We start from the raw sequence: 17,791 nt of genomic DNA on the forward strand, positions 1-17,791 counted from the left end.
CCTGTTGATGCTATGTACTGATGTGCTTGATGCTAGTACTGTAGAGCAATGAGTTGCATGTCAACACAAGCACCGAAGTCAACATTACCTTCCTTCAACTGGGCCAACTGGCGGTGAATTGAGGGAGTACAGTACATACTGACAAAACTAAAATGAGCTCTAACATGGAAATTAAGCGTTTCCGGACACATGTCCACGTAACATCTTTTTTTTATTTGTGTGTGAGGAATGTTTCCTGAAAGTTTGGCTGTACCTTTTTGTAACATCCTGTATAAAAGGGAAGTATTAAGAATGATGCACATATTGCAGCAGGACTTTTGTAGTAACTGTACTTAGTATCCCTCTCAGCTATAGCTACTTGCATACTACATACATTTCAAGCTCCATAAACGAGTTCTTAACATGAAATTTAAAAATGCTAAAGCTTTCTCTTTATAGACTCTTGTAACAGGTCAAACAGCACACTCACTTTTCAATAATTCTAATTAGCCTAATTCTCAAGCTGCATTATTTCTTTCACTCATTTAACTTATCTCCAACAAGAACCTACCTTGACACTGGATAACACACAGTAAAGAACACAAACTCTTCTCTGCTCCCTCCCTCCCTCTCACTCTCTCAAAAAAGTGGTAGCCAACGAACAACTGTTAACTAGAAATGTCTTTATGTCATTAATATAAAAATTAATTGCATTTTGTCAATGGCCTTTCCTTCACATCCTGCTTTTTCCACATACAGATGTTTCTGTTATTAACATATCACAGTTGCAGCTTTTATATTGAAATGCTGTTAATGATTTTGTCTAAAATAATAAACTTGGTTAAGGTGATAAAATTTTATGAATTACTTGCATTGTGCGGATGACCCTTTCTTCATTTTCTGCTTCTGCCGTTTACAGGCATTTCTTTTATGGGTATATACCCAACAACCTGCACAATCTACATTGAAATATTACTAATGATTTTGATTCAAAGGCAGAAGCTACATTGTGGTGACTGACATATAACAGAGCCCAAGATCTAGGTTAAGTTGAAAGGTAACAATCTGATTGAGAGTTGGCGAAGCCGACAAATGTTGAAGTGAAACCTTGGCTGTGGTGACAGACTGATCTTTAACATAACTGAATGTCTGACATAGTTTGGAAGTTGATAGTTTCATTCTCCATTATTTTCTGTTTATTTGATTCCAAAGGCCATATGCAGGCTGAGTCATATTGAACTATCCGATTTCATAAGGTCACTCACTGCCCGTATCCAGGAAGAATGACAGAGATGGCATTGTTAAACGCACAACGATGTGCTGTTTTCAGCACACGTAACATCTGTGTCAGGACATCACTGTGCATTTGCAGTGGAAGAGGAAATGGTACATCCACGATCCAAAAATGGGATGCGGGTCACATAAATTTTGCTATTGGTCATCATGATCCCATTCCCACTGAAACAACCACTAGGAATTGGGCATCAAATTTTAAAGCGACATTATCTGTACTGAAAAGAAAGCCACCAGGCTGAAATAGGAAGTCGTTAGTGGGAAACGTGTATTGACTATGGGCTTCCATTCAACAATCCCCCAAGCATCCTGTTCGTAAGCAAGTTGCTTCAATCAGATTATCTGCCAGTCGTGTTCAAAGAATCCTACAAAGAAACCTTAAATTGTGCCCAAACAAGATGCAGATAATGCAAGAGTTAAGTGAAAGAGAATCGGGAAAATAAACAAATTTTAGTGGCAACTTTCTGCAGATTATTCCTCATACTTGTGTTTTGATCTGTAGTGACGAGGACCGTTTTCAACTGGGTAGAACTATTTATAAACAAAATTTCTGATATTGGGCTGACAATAACATCCAGAACTTTCATGAACAATCACTCCACAGCCCTGAAGTGACAGTGTGATGCACTGCTTCAGATTTTGGTATCAAGGTCCCTACTTCTTCAAACAAAATGGTTAACCCAGAACAGCAACTTCTTCTGGGTATTGTTAAATGCTTGAAAACTTTCTGCAACCGGAATTGTATGCATTACTGCACAGTCATGACAAGGATAAATTCTGGTTCCAACAAGATGGTGCTACATCCCATACATCATGTTGTTCAATAGAAATTCTAATGTTTCCAAGCCACCTTCTCTCTTAGCAAGGTGACACAGAGTAGCTCCTACATCATCTGATTTAACCCCATGCGATACTTTTTTTCTATTTTCTCTGGAGATAGCTCATGGATAAGATGTACGCACATCGTACCTGAACTTTCGATGACCTGATGGCTGCCATCAACAAAGAAATCAATGCTATTCCCTGGAATATGACTCGCAGAGTCATGGACAACTTCCATGATAGGCTCAGTCGTGTGGACAATGGTGGTGGGCATTTACAAGATATCATTTTCAAAACCAAGTAAATTGAAACTGCATTCTATATCCACTCAAAAATAAAACAATTATATATAGTATCTCGCTTTGTTTTTATTAGTACCTTTTGAAAGCAGAAAGTTTAATATGTCTCACCTTGTATATGCCAGAAATGCCAAAAGTAGAAACAGAATAAGTGGAGCCAAGATTCGATACAAATGAAGGAGATTCATGTGCAATCACAAAGGGTACTAAAATCCCAACAAACGAGGGCTTACATAAGATGTATTTCTCAAAAGTCACAGTGTATTAAGTCCAAAGGAAACTACTTAGAAGGTGACAATGCAAAAGAAAGTGTAGGCAAGACATAATAATTAGTGTATTTTGAGAACTTTTGGATACTGTCTCGTAATTACATCTGAGAAGACTGAACAATTATTTAGGGATGCAACAGTGCAACTGATTAGATTCTCCCTGTCTCTCTATGAAGACCACTTTGCTTCTAAAGCACATAAAATTCTTTATAATGTGTACAGGTGCTACTGTTTAAAGCTGGCCATGCCTGCCAATTCAGATTCATGTCAACACCCATGTTGAATAGTCAAGCACAGATGTGGGTGTACACAGATTTTAATGCATACACCTATATGAGGGCTGTTCACTAAGTATCAGACTTTTATTTATAAAATCAATCTTTATTCAGATAGAACTGTTTGACTCCTACCACCTTCACAGTACAGTCCCCTTTAGCTTCTACACACCTCTCACAACGCTGCTGCCCCTGCTGGAAGAATCGCTGCACAGCCTCTTTTCGTACAGTGCACAGCTACTCCTTTGAATTCAGCATAATAGCTTCCCTGTTCTGAAATATAGTGCCTTTCAGAGTCTTTTTAATTTAGGGGAACAGCCAGATGTAATTCAGAGCTATGTCAGCAGAATAGGGAGGCCAACAAACTACAGCCATCTTGTGTTTGGCTAAACAACTATGAATTAATTGAGAATGATGATCGGGTGCCACCTGCCCGCTGCCCCAAGTCTGGCTGTTTGCATCTCCCTGCTTCACTAAGGCGTCGCAGAACCTCTTGGTAGTACTCCTTATTGACATTAGTACCTTCTGGGGTGTACATGTGACAGACAATGCCACGGGAGTCAAAAAAGATGGTCAGCACGACTTTCACATTGCTGCAGACCTGCCTCACCTTGTGTGTCTCGAGGATGATAGATGCTCCCATTGCAACGACTGAAATTTTGTTTCTGGGTCATACACGTAAATCAAGGACTCACCACCAGCAATCACTGTATTAAGGAAGTTGGGATCACTGTTCCCTGTATCCAGCATGTCCTGTGCAATCTTCAAATGAAGTTGCTTCTGCTGTGTTGTCATAAACTTTGGTATACATTTTGACAAGATCCTCCAGAAGTCCGAATGTTCTGTTAAAATGGAATGAATGAATCCCATACAAATTTTAATATCATCAGCAAGTGATTCATCCACACTGCACCACCAGGGTCCTTATGTGATCAATAACAATCTCATTTGCGGATGTTGATGGCCCACGTGAATATGTTTCAGTCTTCACTGATGAGCAGCGATCTTTGAAATACTTTTAACACTCATTTATCTGTGTGGTACCCATTCCTTCATTGCCACACACTACTCAAATCTTGCGCATTGTTTCAACTTGAAAATCACCAAGCTTAAAACAAAATTTAAGTCAATAATGTTGTTCCACTTTTTCTGTCATTTTGCCCACAACACAAAATCCCACAACTACCACTTACACACATTCACTTGTCAACAGCTAGCCAGGGACTGGTTGCTTCCTTAGTCATGGGAAGAAAAATCAGGCACACGCACTACGTATGTCTACAAACATAGATGGTGCATGAGGTTTGACGCCACTGCTGGTTTCAACAATAAAAAATAAGGTCAGACACTTTTTGCACAGCCCTTGTATAATGTCATGTGCTGTCGTCTAGTAGCAGCTATGCATAATTAACCTCCCTGCCATAAAAGCCTATATTTTTGTCAGCATGTGTGTAGTAAAGCCACACAAAGATATAAATTAATGAACATGCTATCTGTATTAAAATACATGAACAGTTCCCTTTCATAATACCTCTACAACTGCTCTATAGTCGGTAAAATTATTGGATTCAAAGCAAAAGCACTGATGGAAAGCTGAAAGAATGTATCTACAACCTCCCCCCCCCCCCTTTTTCTAAGAAAGTACTCATAGATTGCCTGAAAACTTAGCTTTCAACTGAAGATGGTAAACATACACACTATATTCATTCATTCCAACTCAAACACAAGGGCTGCACCTACAGCAAAATATAAAATGTATTTAATTAAAATACCACATTCTAATTGAGGTATACAACAAGTGACATAAAGATGTAGTCTAACCATCTTTATATGCGTTGTCTTCAGAAGATCCAGAATAATCACACTTGCATCTGGCAAAATGTTAACTCAATTGTTTCCTATTTGCAGCACCTTGCTGCTGAACTAGCATGTTCACTGGGCTCAACTGTTATGAATGGTTTATACGGTAACAGTACTTGTGCCATACACATTCTACAAGACTTCTTGGCATGCCTTCCTCCAATAACTGTGGTTTTTAAAATACAGCCAAAACTCATGAATATTGTCCCTGAAGAATTCCGTAAGTTGCTTCTATCACATAAGCCCAATAAAAATAATCAGGGAACATCATATTATTCTTCACATTAGGGCTGAGCACAATAAAATCTCAACTATCCCAAAAAATTTCGCAGAGTGTACAAGTGGTCATCATAGTGTCAGTGAAGAAACTGCTGCAAAACTGTGTCAATCTGCCATGTAAATGTGAAGTTGGATGCAGCTGCAGCCAACTAACATTGCTTGTTAAATATCTCTCCATGTAGGAAAGCAGTTTTTAAGTCAAGAATTAAGATTATGGAGTTACAGACATTTCACAAGTCAATCTTTTCATTGAGAATAAAAGTAGTTGCTCACTTGAAAGTAGCATATGAGGGTTGAGGTAATACTTTCAGAGTGATCGACAGCTGCCAGTTAATGCAACAATCATTGACTTCCGTAAGTCTTCCTGGATTTAGGCAACAGCATCATCCATAAACAGCCTCAAGGAGTTTCCAATAATATGCTTATGCATAAGTTCATTCCTTTGCAGTTATGTGGGATTTACAGTTCTTTTTGCCCACTGATTTTCAGCTTCATTTTCATTATAAAGAACTGACAATCCATCATTCAAATGAAAACAGCACATACCCAGAGTCAAATATGCCAGTTGACCACAATCCAGAAAAGTGAGTTACATGGTATTGTGTGTTCAATTATGATACACAGAATATTTATTTGCTGGATAAACTCTGGGACAATAACGCAGAACAGCAAAGAGAATGGCAAAGCATACTGATTACTTGGCCATGGTGGCAGCACCATTTACACCCAAGAATGAGGGAGGAGAGGTACTCTTGCAAGTAGAGTGCTGTCTGTCACACACTGCACGTCTGTTCATACCACTAAATAAAATGCCCACTTATCAGGGGCAAACAAATGAAAATGAGACATCTGGAAAAAGTAAGTAAACTGCTTACTATTTCAAAAGTAATCACCATAACGGTTAATACATTTATCCCACTGAGAAACAAGATGGTCTACGCCTTCATGGAAAAATGTTTGCAGTTGCCTACAAGACCAACAATTTCAACCAGATGTGCACTTCTTCACCTGAAGCAAAGTGATTGCCACAAATATCTTTCTTCAGGGCTGTACAAATATGGGGATCACATGATGAGAGATCAAGATTGTATAGAGGATGTGTAATGGCTTCCCGATGAACTACTGCAGCATACTCTGAACAACTTTGGTAACATGTGCGCAGACATTATCCTGCAACGGAATGATGTCATCCGTCAAAATTTCTTGACATTTGGACTTGATGGCGAGCTTCCAAGTTTTGCAAACTGTCCACATACTGCTGTGCATTAACTGTGAAGCATGCTCCAGAAATTTAATAAGATACGACCCCTTGCAGTCAAAGTTAAAGGTCATAACTTTCCCAGAGCTGGTGTGCCTGTTTCAACTGCACTGCACAAACTGTGTGTTAACAGTTACAGTGATTAATTTTGAAATAATAATCAGTTCACTCACTTTTTTCCATCTGTCTCATTTTCACTTGGCAGCCCCTAATAGAATAAGAACAGGAACAGCACATACAGTATGTCTCGACTCTGCTGCTTATGACATTTCACTGGCAGTATCTGAAGAACTACCTTCCCAGGTTATGTCACTATTTTACACAGCCATGTCTACTGTTCCCCTACATGCTGTTTCAGTCATGGATGATAATGTCAGCTCTTTGTTTGAATCTATGTTAACTGATTTTATTATATTTTACTTTCCTCATCCATCAAAGTATCTACCATCCAGTAATAATCACACACTTTTTTGGCATTATACACTGTGTTTCTAGCCTTCTACTATCACAATAGGAAAGGTTAATGCCACAGCCACAAAATCAAACTGGCTATGTGGTCTAGTGGCAGGCGTTTGTGGCTAGTAATGCTGTCTGGCGCAAAGGTCTGGTAGGAGTCCACTCAGCCTTGTGATCTCAACTGGAAAGCTTCTTGAATATAAAAGCACTTAAATAATGTCTAAAGGCTTTCACCAGACTAGGTGACACACAGTGTTTATTTATCAATAGCAAAAGCATTAGCCATTATTTTTCTGGTTAAATAACAAGGTGATTAGCATATTACATCTATGTATCGTATTTTTTATAGACTTCAAAATAGTTTTGTAGGATTCAAGTATACATGCTATGATGGTGGTAGGAAGGAAACCACAGTCTTGCAAAATTTTGTCACTGGAATATAATTAATGATCAAAGTAAGGCTTTTCTTCTCTCCACATACTTTTTTATTTTTTTCTGCTGATTTCTACATGACAGTCTGAAGTTCACTTGTTGTAGTCACAGAGTAGAAATGAATACTAAACAAAACTCTGCAGTCACAACAATAAAGCATTGCTTATCACTGTTGTCAGACAACAACCTTCGTGAACAGTCACTTCGCAACATTTATTCAGTGTGTACAAATTCACTGTTCATTTATAAAAACAACTGGCTGTTTTAATTCTGAAGGTTCATTTTTTCATAAAAATTCTAACGTAGTACATTATTTTTACAAGTATGTTCTCTCACAAATGATTTATTGACTGTGGTACATTTTAAGATCAGAGCCCACAAACTAAATTCTTTCTCAGTTTCATCACTAGTCTGGTGGTCTAGTTCTGTGCAACAAACACTTAAGTCTTTGCAAAAGTGGTATTCCCTTTTACTGTTCATAAAATTGCAGAAATTGCTGTCTAATAACAGATTTAGCTATGTCATCAATGAAATGTTTATAGTGTGCATTCACTTATTCCGATTTGGGACAGATATCTGAATTATTTGGCACTGTGTGTTGCTCCTTCCATAATTTGCATACGACTGACTTAACTTTATCAACAATTGCTTGCACCTTCTGTGACCTCTTTCTCACATTTCTCACTCTCACTTGCGGTAAGATTGATGACTTTAACAGGAAACGCCCACAGGTTCTGATGAAGGTATTTTTTCATGGCTACCATTAGCGCTCACATTGAGAGGTAACAATTCATGCTACCTTGAACTGGAACGTGGATGTGCCTGGTTATGTGACAAGAGAGTTCCTGCTAAGGACAGGTAACAGGTTTGCTTTGTTGTAAAATAATTATGGGGGACAAGCATTACAACAACAACAAGTAAAAGTATTTTTCTTTATAGGAAACTGCCAGAAGACAGGGAGCGATCTGGACAACATGAATAATTTCAACAGGATCTTTTGCCTTTTCTTGGATGTGGTCCATTTGTGTACCATTTAGAGACTCTAGAACTGATGCGATCTTATTTTGATATTTCTAAGATGTGATGCTCACAATGCTGGCTAACATGGTTTACTCACAGATTCAATTATCACAGGTATTTAAAGTGTTGATGTGTGTCAGGAAACCTCTAACATGCAAAAAATCTGGTGCATTTTGTAAACTAGCAAAGAGACTAATGAACACTGCTGTCTACAAAACAAAAACAAAATAAGGATGTTAAGCAACTGAAGATGGGGCTCTGACTCCCTAAATGTATGCTCTAACACAACAATAAAAAAAAAAAAAAAGAATTTTCTTGAAGGTTGGATGGAATTTGAACTTTTTTATTGGCAACAAATATTATTGAAACCCATGTCACTTCATCAGATTATTTATTTTCATAAGGTATGTAAACCACATGTTTCCAATTCCTAGCTTTCACATACGTTTGTTTCCAATACTCTGAATACCATACCCCACTCCACAGTTAAAATCCAATGTATGCAAAACTCCCTTAACTGCTATTTCATACCTTATGCGTATCTGCTTATAGTATTTTCTTCACTCTGTACCATCTTTGATTATAGAGCTTACATCACTTACCAAATTTCCAATAAAACAAGTAACTTAATAACTAAGGCAAAAGAGAACATGATGAATGAATAAGAGGAGGGTGAGGAATTATGTTTTAGGAGGGAGAAGAAAACAGCAGAGACAACTGGTCCACAGTAACAAAAGTAATGCAAAAGTACTGTGAAAACTGGAATGCAAGCAGCATCAGGTAGAGGTAAATACTTTCAAACTTTTTGTAATGTAATGACATTTACTGGAACATGGCAAACCATATTACAGTACATAACACATCTGAAGACATGCACCTCAGTATGGTACACAGAGGGAAAAAATGAGACTTCCATATTTACAGCAAGTTCAGAAACTACCAGCATACTCAAATGCAAAATCGGCACAAAAACAAGAAAAGGTAACAGCCGGTGAGAAGAGAATGGGTATGGATACACACAATAAAAAGATTAAGTGATAACGCTAGAAGTACTTTTTATAATAAGCACTGCTTTAATAAGTCTATAATGTTATTTGTGTATATTAAATAACATTAACTCGAGCTAAATCAAATCACATGATACACTAAAAACATCATTTTACATTTATCTTTAAGAATGGAAATTCCACACTGTACTCATTTAGCTTTAAAGAATTCTTGAGAAAGTAACATGACCTACAAATTTTTATCTAACACATACACTTATGAGGACTCTGCCTGTCACAGTTTGGACTTCAAAATGGCTTTCCACCCAATTAGTCTCATCAAACGTACCACAGTTTTTTAAAACAATAGAATATTTATCAGTTGGGACTTCTTTCCCTTCTTCATGGTTTGTGTATTAACAACATTCCACTAGAGAAATCACATTTTTATGAGATTAATGATGGCATCTCATTCAGGAAAAAGGGTTCAACATAAATGCCAATTGCTACAAGTAATTTACAGGCGGGGGAGGGGGGGGGGGGGGGGGGGGGGAATGACATTATGGAGACACGTTACAAAGAGTGTTTAGAGGGTGCCATCACAAATCCACTAGTATTTGTTACATTCAACAGTCTCTTATTTTATTTGAAATAGTGTGTAGAACCAGTTCTTTGATAATAAAAGTACTGTGGTTATTATGCCAAACAATCAATACAACAGGCACCTCTGTGGTATTGACCTCCTGTGCTCCTTGCTGGATATACTCTTGTTTGAGGTACTAAAATAACAACAATAATGGTGGTGGTGGCTGGTGGCGCTGAAAAAATACTTATCAACCTGTTCCAGACACAGCAACACAATTAACTGCTGTGGGATTTAGCTGCCAATACAAAGCCGAACTGTTTCCCATTTCAATCTCCACTGCTTGTATTTGTGTTAAGTTTGAAATCTTTGCAAGCTTTTCATCTCTCATCAACAACAAGAACATATGGATATTCAGCTTTGATAAGTAAAATTGTGCAATGAACCATCAACTACCTCTCGACTGGAACAACCCAGTTGTCCTTTAAGAAAAGACTACATTATTGCACATGTTTAATGCAATCTCTAATGTTTACAGCAGCAACCATAAAATTAATTTGCTTTGGTCTCTCAAACTGGGGCTGGAGGGGCAGGGTAAGAGAGATTTATACACTGCACAGTCAACTCCACAGTACAAAGAAAACTTTACTCACTATAGTATTTCCATTAATTATAACTGAGACACTAATATAATCAGAAATATTAGCTGTTTAGATGCAAACAAATTCCAACATTTGAAATACTGCTCATAATTGAACTGTTTTTGGTGCTAAACATTTACATACCAAAAACAAGTACTACACCCATAAGCAGTCTGTTCATCATCTTTGGAAAAATTAATTACAGCCTTTAGACCACAAATCCCACAATTTATTACAATATGTAACTTCTGAATTAACATTACTAAACAATTTCTTTCTACACATAACTCTTTTTCTGAAAAACAAACTACTACTTTTTTGCTAGTGTATATGATGCCAGGCCAATAAACCACATAGTTATCTTTTTCTAGCTATCCAAGGTGACAAATGTTTGTTTATAGTGTCAAGATCAAAGAAAATGTAGCAACGAAATGAAGTACTTATCTTTAACAGCCAACATATATACTATATATACGTAACTTTGCTTTGACACTTTGTCCAATGACAATCCAAATTACGGATATTTAAAATATTCATAGCTTACACATTTTCAGCAATTTTTTTCTAACACCTCCACATTTTGTTTAGATGCGTGTTTGTGTTCCCAACACCATTTGTATAATACTGTAATGACATGTAGTATCATAAGGTATCATTAAACATATATAACAAAATAAAGCATCATAGCTCTGAAGATATTTCCTCACTGGACCATGATTCGCACGGCCGCTTGTTAACCCTGTGAGTACCGGTGATTTCTGCCTGAAACCACCATTTTATTATTATTGTTTTTTAAATACCAGTGCCTTTCACATGAAACCACTCACACTATTGCAAGACAAAGACACCCAATGATACACTGAGCTACTTCTACAAATGTAGTGCATTGTAACAGCCACTTAAACAACATTCAAAGCAACAGTCAGCATGGAGACTGTGACATGTGGGTCTTTTTATAGTGGTCATATTGAGGAAATCACTGACAGTGAAATTAAGTATATCTAACAGTACTGTAACATAATTTTTACGAGTTTGTACTGCTGCTGTTATGAGTGATTTTGAAATGAAATCACTTGTAGAAGTATGTACTTTTGATACAAATGTATTAAATTTTAGGCCCACTTTTGCTTATTACTTAGGACTACAATTTGTTATGGGCATTACAAGTTCATGGAAGTGTCAAGGTGCGGAATTGTGTCTAAGAAATATGCGAAACTGCTTTCATATACATCTCATGAGGTGATAGGTGGTTGAAAGCTGTATGCCCCAGTGGTTCTAAAAGGAAACTACAACTTTATCACAACTGAAAGTTTACTTTTTGCCAATTTCTTCATGTATTCATTACTTACTGTGATAATGAAGGTTAATTTCATGAAAAATTTTGAAATTATATTCCAAAGTTAAACAAACCCATTAAAATAATTGACTGTTTACTTTCTGCTAATTATTCTTGTATTCATCGTTCACTATGACGATAAATGCTAATTTTCTGAAAACTTTTAAAATTAATTTCCTGAAACTATTGTTGGGACTCAAGGGATTAACAGACATACCTGTCTCAAAAACCTCGAGTATTTTGAGAAGAACAGCTACATATTTATCTACAAAACAAATTATATATGATTAGTTACTGACTTTAGAAAGTGAGTTACAAAGCAGCAGAATAGTGTAGACGTCATTCTAGATGGATTCATAATAGCAGAAAAAACTCACTAAAATGAGTATGAATAAAACAAGAAAGAAAACTGCAATGTTAAGTAATGCAATCAAGTGTTTGAATTTGTGTCTAATAGTGATGCATAAACAACTGCAATGATCTCACTGTGATCAGGCTAACATAAACCACTACACTTTTATTAATAAAAACTTCTAAGGTGCAATGAAATGGGCTCTTTTGAAAAACATAACGTGCATATTTTCAAGTAATATTCTTCAAATAATAAGCATTGTGATAAGAACAATGGCTTTGTATCTTATAAATTATGAGAATGGTTCATTTCTCAGTTTTTATGCTTGTGAATGGGAAATGTTTAAAATTGTTATCACATAACAGAGCCCAATGAGAACCATCACCCAAACCCATTTTAATATACAGTCAGTCTCTTGATGTATCATACTAACGCAATAGTAATACAATGCAAAGAGGCTGTTATAATCTACGATCATCATCATAAACAAAATTCTGAACCAGTAAATACATTTACTTGCAAGCAAATAAACTGTTTTGGAAATACGGAAGCGTCCAATCCCACCCGTCTGCTTTGACCCATGACGTCACAAATATGGCGGAAACAAAAACAAAAAAACACACTTTCCACAAGAAGCCTAATGACACTAACGGGACAAGCGCGGGAAATGGGGTGTTTTGGGTGGGGGGCAAACTAAATATAAACAAATTTAGACGCCTTGCATAGCTACAACGTGTAAGTGAAGACAGCCATGCATGAATACCCACCCACCTCCCCAGGGGTCGTAGCCCCTGCAACCCATAGAAGATAAAGATGCCTCAGTAGCTGTTTTTTTGTCTTAAAAAAAAAGTCACGGGATAGAACGAACAGATCATAAAGATAAATATAATAAACTAAAACAGAAATTCGAGGAAACAGATAATTAAAATAAGTAATAAGTGTTTTTAAATTTAAAAAAAATCTCACGAGATAGAACGAACAGATCAGAAAAGTAAATAAAATAAGATAAAACAGAACTGGAGACAGCCACACTCAAACCAAACTCCGCGCCGTCATGACGTCACACACGACAACACCCTTACGTCACGGGTCAAAGCCGACGCGTTGGATCGGACGCTTCTGTCGACCCACTGTTTTTGTGAACCATGCCTGATACACCACAAACATGAACATTAATCCCGCACCCCTCCAAGAATGTACAAGTACAGATACATACGTATGAACACACGCACACAAGGACACAAGGAATGGAATATCATCTACATCATAGCTACCACTCTACGAAGTCAGTGAGCAAAATTAAGTATTATTTCATCCAGTAGCAAGGCATGACGAGTAAAGTTGATAGATGCAAATTTATGCAAGTGATTATGTTGTGGAACAAAAACTTAAGGATATAGTCTGTCATGTTTCTGATCCTTCAATAACTACACGGCCATTCCTGAGAAAGGGAACATAAAATGTAAGAACAAAATATTTTCTTATTACAAATCTGACAACTAGTTCTAATAGTTGAAACAATTTTTTTCTTATTTGAAGCTCAATTTCAAATGTTAAGTGCTGGAACTCAGTAAATAGTTTTATAACTTGATTAATATTTCAGTTTCTAGGTACCCTTGAAAACTAATTTTTTAAAGCAATGAAACAAAATATTGTAAAGGCATGTATAAATAAAACATCTCTGCAAAACTATACAAATGACTTAAGCCAGTCCATTTCAACAGCTTTTATTTTCTCAGTTAGATTCCCAGGCTGATTTTTTTTTAATTGTTATCTTCTGTCATTCCATTACTGAAAAAAAAACCTAAAAAATAATTTCAATACCAATGAAATTTTATGGAAAGCTGGTTGTGTACACTGGATTAAAAGAGTAAAAGCCTTTTTTGGGCAGGTGATTTACATTGAGGATAGTTATGGAATTTCATTCCTTGGAAAGAATGCAGCAAATGGAAAGATATTTACAAATTCCTCAATGGAAGATAAATATTGGGTGGGAATAGCCCAATCTGCAGAGAAATTGGCTGCATCTACTGTAGATCAAAAGAGGTAAGTACCATTTTCCCCACCGAATCGGCAATGTGTCACTCCATTACAATAAAGTGTCATTCCCTTACTGGGGATTTCTTCTTTTTTTTTTTTTAATTTCATTAGTAAAATACTTGTTTAATGCATTAATCTTCTATACCATTTTGTTGAGCATTTATTCCTCTCTGCAACAAAAGTTTTGTGAATTTTTATACGAAATGGGTGAGCTGAATTATTATTGTATTATAAATGAGAACAATATGCATGACTGAATTATGTCATTTTGTTGCCCAGTCTCAGTATATGAATGAAATGTAAAATGCTAAATCACAACAATGTGGAACAAGTCATTTTAAAAATGGCTCAAATGGCTCTGAGCACTATGGGACTTAACATCTGAGGTCATCAGTCCCCCAGAACTTAGAACTACTTAAACCTAACTAACCTAAGGACATCACACAAATCCATGCCCGAGGCAGGATTCGAACCTGCGACCGTAGCGGTCACGCGGTTCCAGACTGTAGCGCCTAGAACAGCTCGGCCACACCGGCCGGCCAAGTCATTTTACATTAACATTGCAATGCTTAAAGTGCAAAATAATTCACTGGCTTTTGTTCAGTCACTCATGGAGTTATCCTACACACAAATGATTTTGTGCGACAAACAGAATAATGGAAAATACAGATGTGTTACTTTGGAATTGTCTCTCCGGTAGGGAAATACTTTAATGCAAGTGCTGTCTACCTGTCTTCTCAATTGTTTTCAATACTGTAATTAACAAACAAGCTTGTGAAATCTCTGGAACACCAAAGACTGAAAATCAAGTGTACTGACAGTATACCTATTGCTTTCAAAATGCTATTGAGAAGAAAGTATGAACCTAATTCACACTTCATGTGGCTTAACAACATCAGTAGAGACTAAGAGGAAAGATAAAAGGGTTGAGGTGACTGGAAATGGTAACATAAGTTCTGAAAACAACTACAAAGCTGAGCACTTAGGTCAATGATACTGGTGAACAAACCCTCACTTCAATTTATGGAATTTCATACAGGCACTAACAGCATCTAAAACCTCCCAACCAAAACTCATTATCATCCATCTGTAATGTATGAAACACCAAATTACAATAGCAATAAATAGTCTCTCATTTACACTCTGAAAAATAAAAGAATTTCTATACTATCTGAAAACCAACTACTGCACCACTGGACGTAATGGTGACATCAATCAGAACTAACGAACGAAAATACTAGAATGTGTACATAGACAAATGACAGACAACACTACAAAAACAAAACTTTTTAATGATTATGCAATTAACATGAAAAGTGTACAATCAACATTGTAGTGTTTGTAGATTCAATATCCCACTTGAAACCACTTACTCGCTCCCAGTAGAAAAAAAATTATTGGTGAAACATTTAATCTACTATGACAACAAAAATCTATGGGAACTGCACACAAATGACATTATAAACCAGAATTTACATTTGGCACAGACTGATGAGGATAAAGCATTATCATCTTCATTGAAACTGTAACTCCAAACACCAGAAAATGGACAGACCTGTATCGCACACAGGAATCAGAATGGTATCTGTCCTAAATTACACATAACTTGCAACAGTACAGGTGTGTGTGTGTGTGTGTGTGTGTGTGTGTGTGTGTGTGTGTGTGTGTGCAGTAACTACAACAAAACTGATGACACAAACCGAAGGAATACCTTCTACTTTTTCAACCCAAATTTTTCTCCAGATAGCATATGATATATTTGCGTCGTGTCTAATAAAGGTATTTGAAAATCTGATTCGATTTTCTGGAAATAATCGGCAATACAATATCATATTGCAATTGTTATCTATTAATTACACCAATAATACATCAAATACATATGAAGTGAAAATATCTTACCTATTGTCCTATGGACAAATAAATAAATAAATAAAACTTACATTTACTAACCGGCACATTAACTTATTTCCTATCAAACAAAAATTAGAACTTTCGTTGAAATATAGGTACATAGGAATCTACACTCGCTATCTAATAATAACGCTAATGATAAAACCGAGACTAAACAATCAATTCCATTATTTGCATACAACTGGACACACAGACGGAGGAAAAGGAATAAGTCCAAACACTGACACTTGGAACAAAACTATAAAAATATTGAACACTGTTTAAATCACGCTCCCGCACCTCACACGCCACAACTAACAAGAACAACAATGACTGTGCTAGCGACCCATAACATAAGTTTCGCAGATCATCAACTCTGCTTTCTAAAATTCGGACCACATTCACACGTATACACACACACACACACACACACACACACACACACACACAAACACACCAGCACCACCACCACTTTTAAAAGCTTGTGATTAAATCACTTACAGTTGAACACAAGAGTTGGGCAGACAGTTGGTTTACCACCTGGATGATTACACACAGGTTGCATATTTACATGTTGCATCTACGGAGATATTCAACGCTAGAAGCACTTCAAGGTCACGCTATTCTCATCACAATCCGTTCATAATGCCGGTGAATTCGCGTTACTGATGACAAGACCGAAAATATTTGCACAAAACACAAACAATTCTGAAACCCAAGTTACGCCTACCGCAGAGTACTGTACCATATCACTCCTTCACAATGCCACTGACATTACATTTACAATCGTTAGCCCAACGCATAGGCGATATTTCCGTGTACAACAATTGAGTTTACATGTCATGTAGCATTGCACTTGCTTATAAACATCCCACAAAACTATCCGTCAAATAATTAACATGGCGGACGCGAAAGTATTACAATTTACGGATAGCATTGTATCAGACGTAGCACAAAATCCGTCAACTCCTTGTATCAATGACCGAACTGTAGTACTTAAGAGATTTACCTTATACACTGCAAGAACTGGTTTTCCTTTGCAGGACGAAAAAGCCGTTTCTAAACATCCTGCATTCCACATACCCTTGCCAAACGACGCCATATTTCCAATTTACTTCGTCTCATAGTAGCGCCATGTCTCCAGTCCTCACAGCCTTCTGGCCTTACCACTAGTAAACAAGTATAACTATCTTTGGTGTAGCAAATTTAGAGAAACATTTTTCATCGAAACGTATTGTTAACGTAGTTCACCCCAACTGCTCTCGCAGAAATGGCTAAATCCGATCGTCTGCAAGGGAAATTAGGTATAAAATTCTTTATAGTCTAATCAAAGAAAATAATATAAATCTTTATATCACTGGCATTTAAAATAACAACATAATTGCGAGTGTTTAAATGACTGTAGGAACCAACAATACTGTTTTTATTTATTTATTAGTGCATTTTGAGACTGAGCTAAATGTATGGCCTCAACCAGCCATGACCTGCAATTGCCGTGTGTGTGTGTTAAGTTTACAAATGTCAGTTTTTGATACGTGAAATAGAGATTTATATACTGCAGGTAATGTGCTGTCGAACGGTTGATTTGGCTCAAATGGCTCTGAACACTATGGGACTTAACATCTTAGGTCATCAGTCCCCTAGAACGTAGAACTACTTAAACCTAACTAACCTAAGGACATCACACACATGCATGCCCGAGGCAGGATTCGAACCTGCGA

At 36.8% G+C, this 17,791-nt stretch overlaps 1 protein-coding gene across 1 annotated transcript in view; it reads right to left on the bottom strand.

The window, feature by feature from the left end:
- Positions 1-17,199, bottom strand: part of LOC124556067 (serine-rich adhesin for platelets-like) — a 209,365-nt gene extending 192,166 nt beyond the window's left edge. Inside the window, exon 1 of the mRNA XM_047130096.1 lies at positions 17,080-17,199. Within this exon, the coding sequence (XP_046986052.1) occupies positions 17,080-17,172 (93 nt within the window). The 5' untranslated portion in view covers positions 17,173-17,199. The remainder of the gene's footprint in view (positions 1-17,079) is intronic.
- Positions 17,200-17,791: the final 592 nt, after the last annotated feature.

Source organism: Schistocerca americana, chromosome X, assembly GCF_021461395.2.
Source record: "Schistocerca americana isolate TAMUIC-IGC-003095 chromosome X, iqSchAmer2.1, whole genome shotgun sequence".
In the NCBI taxonomy this organism is placed as follows: domain Eukaryota; kingdom Metazoa; phylum Arthropoda; class Insecta; order Orthoptera; family Acrididae; genus Schistocerca; species Schistocerca americana.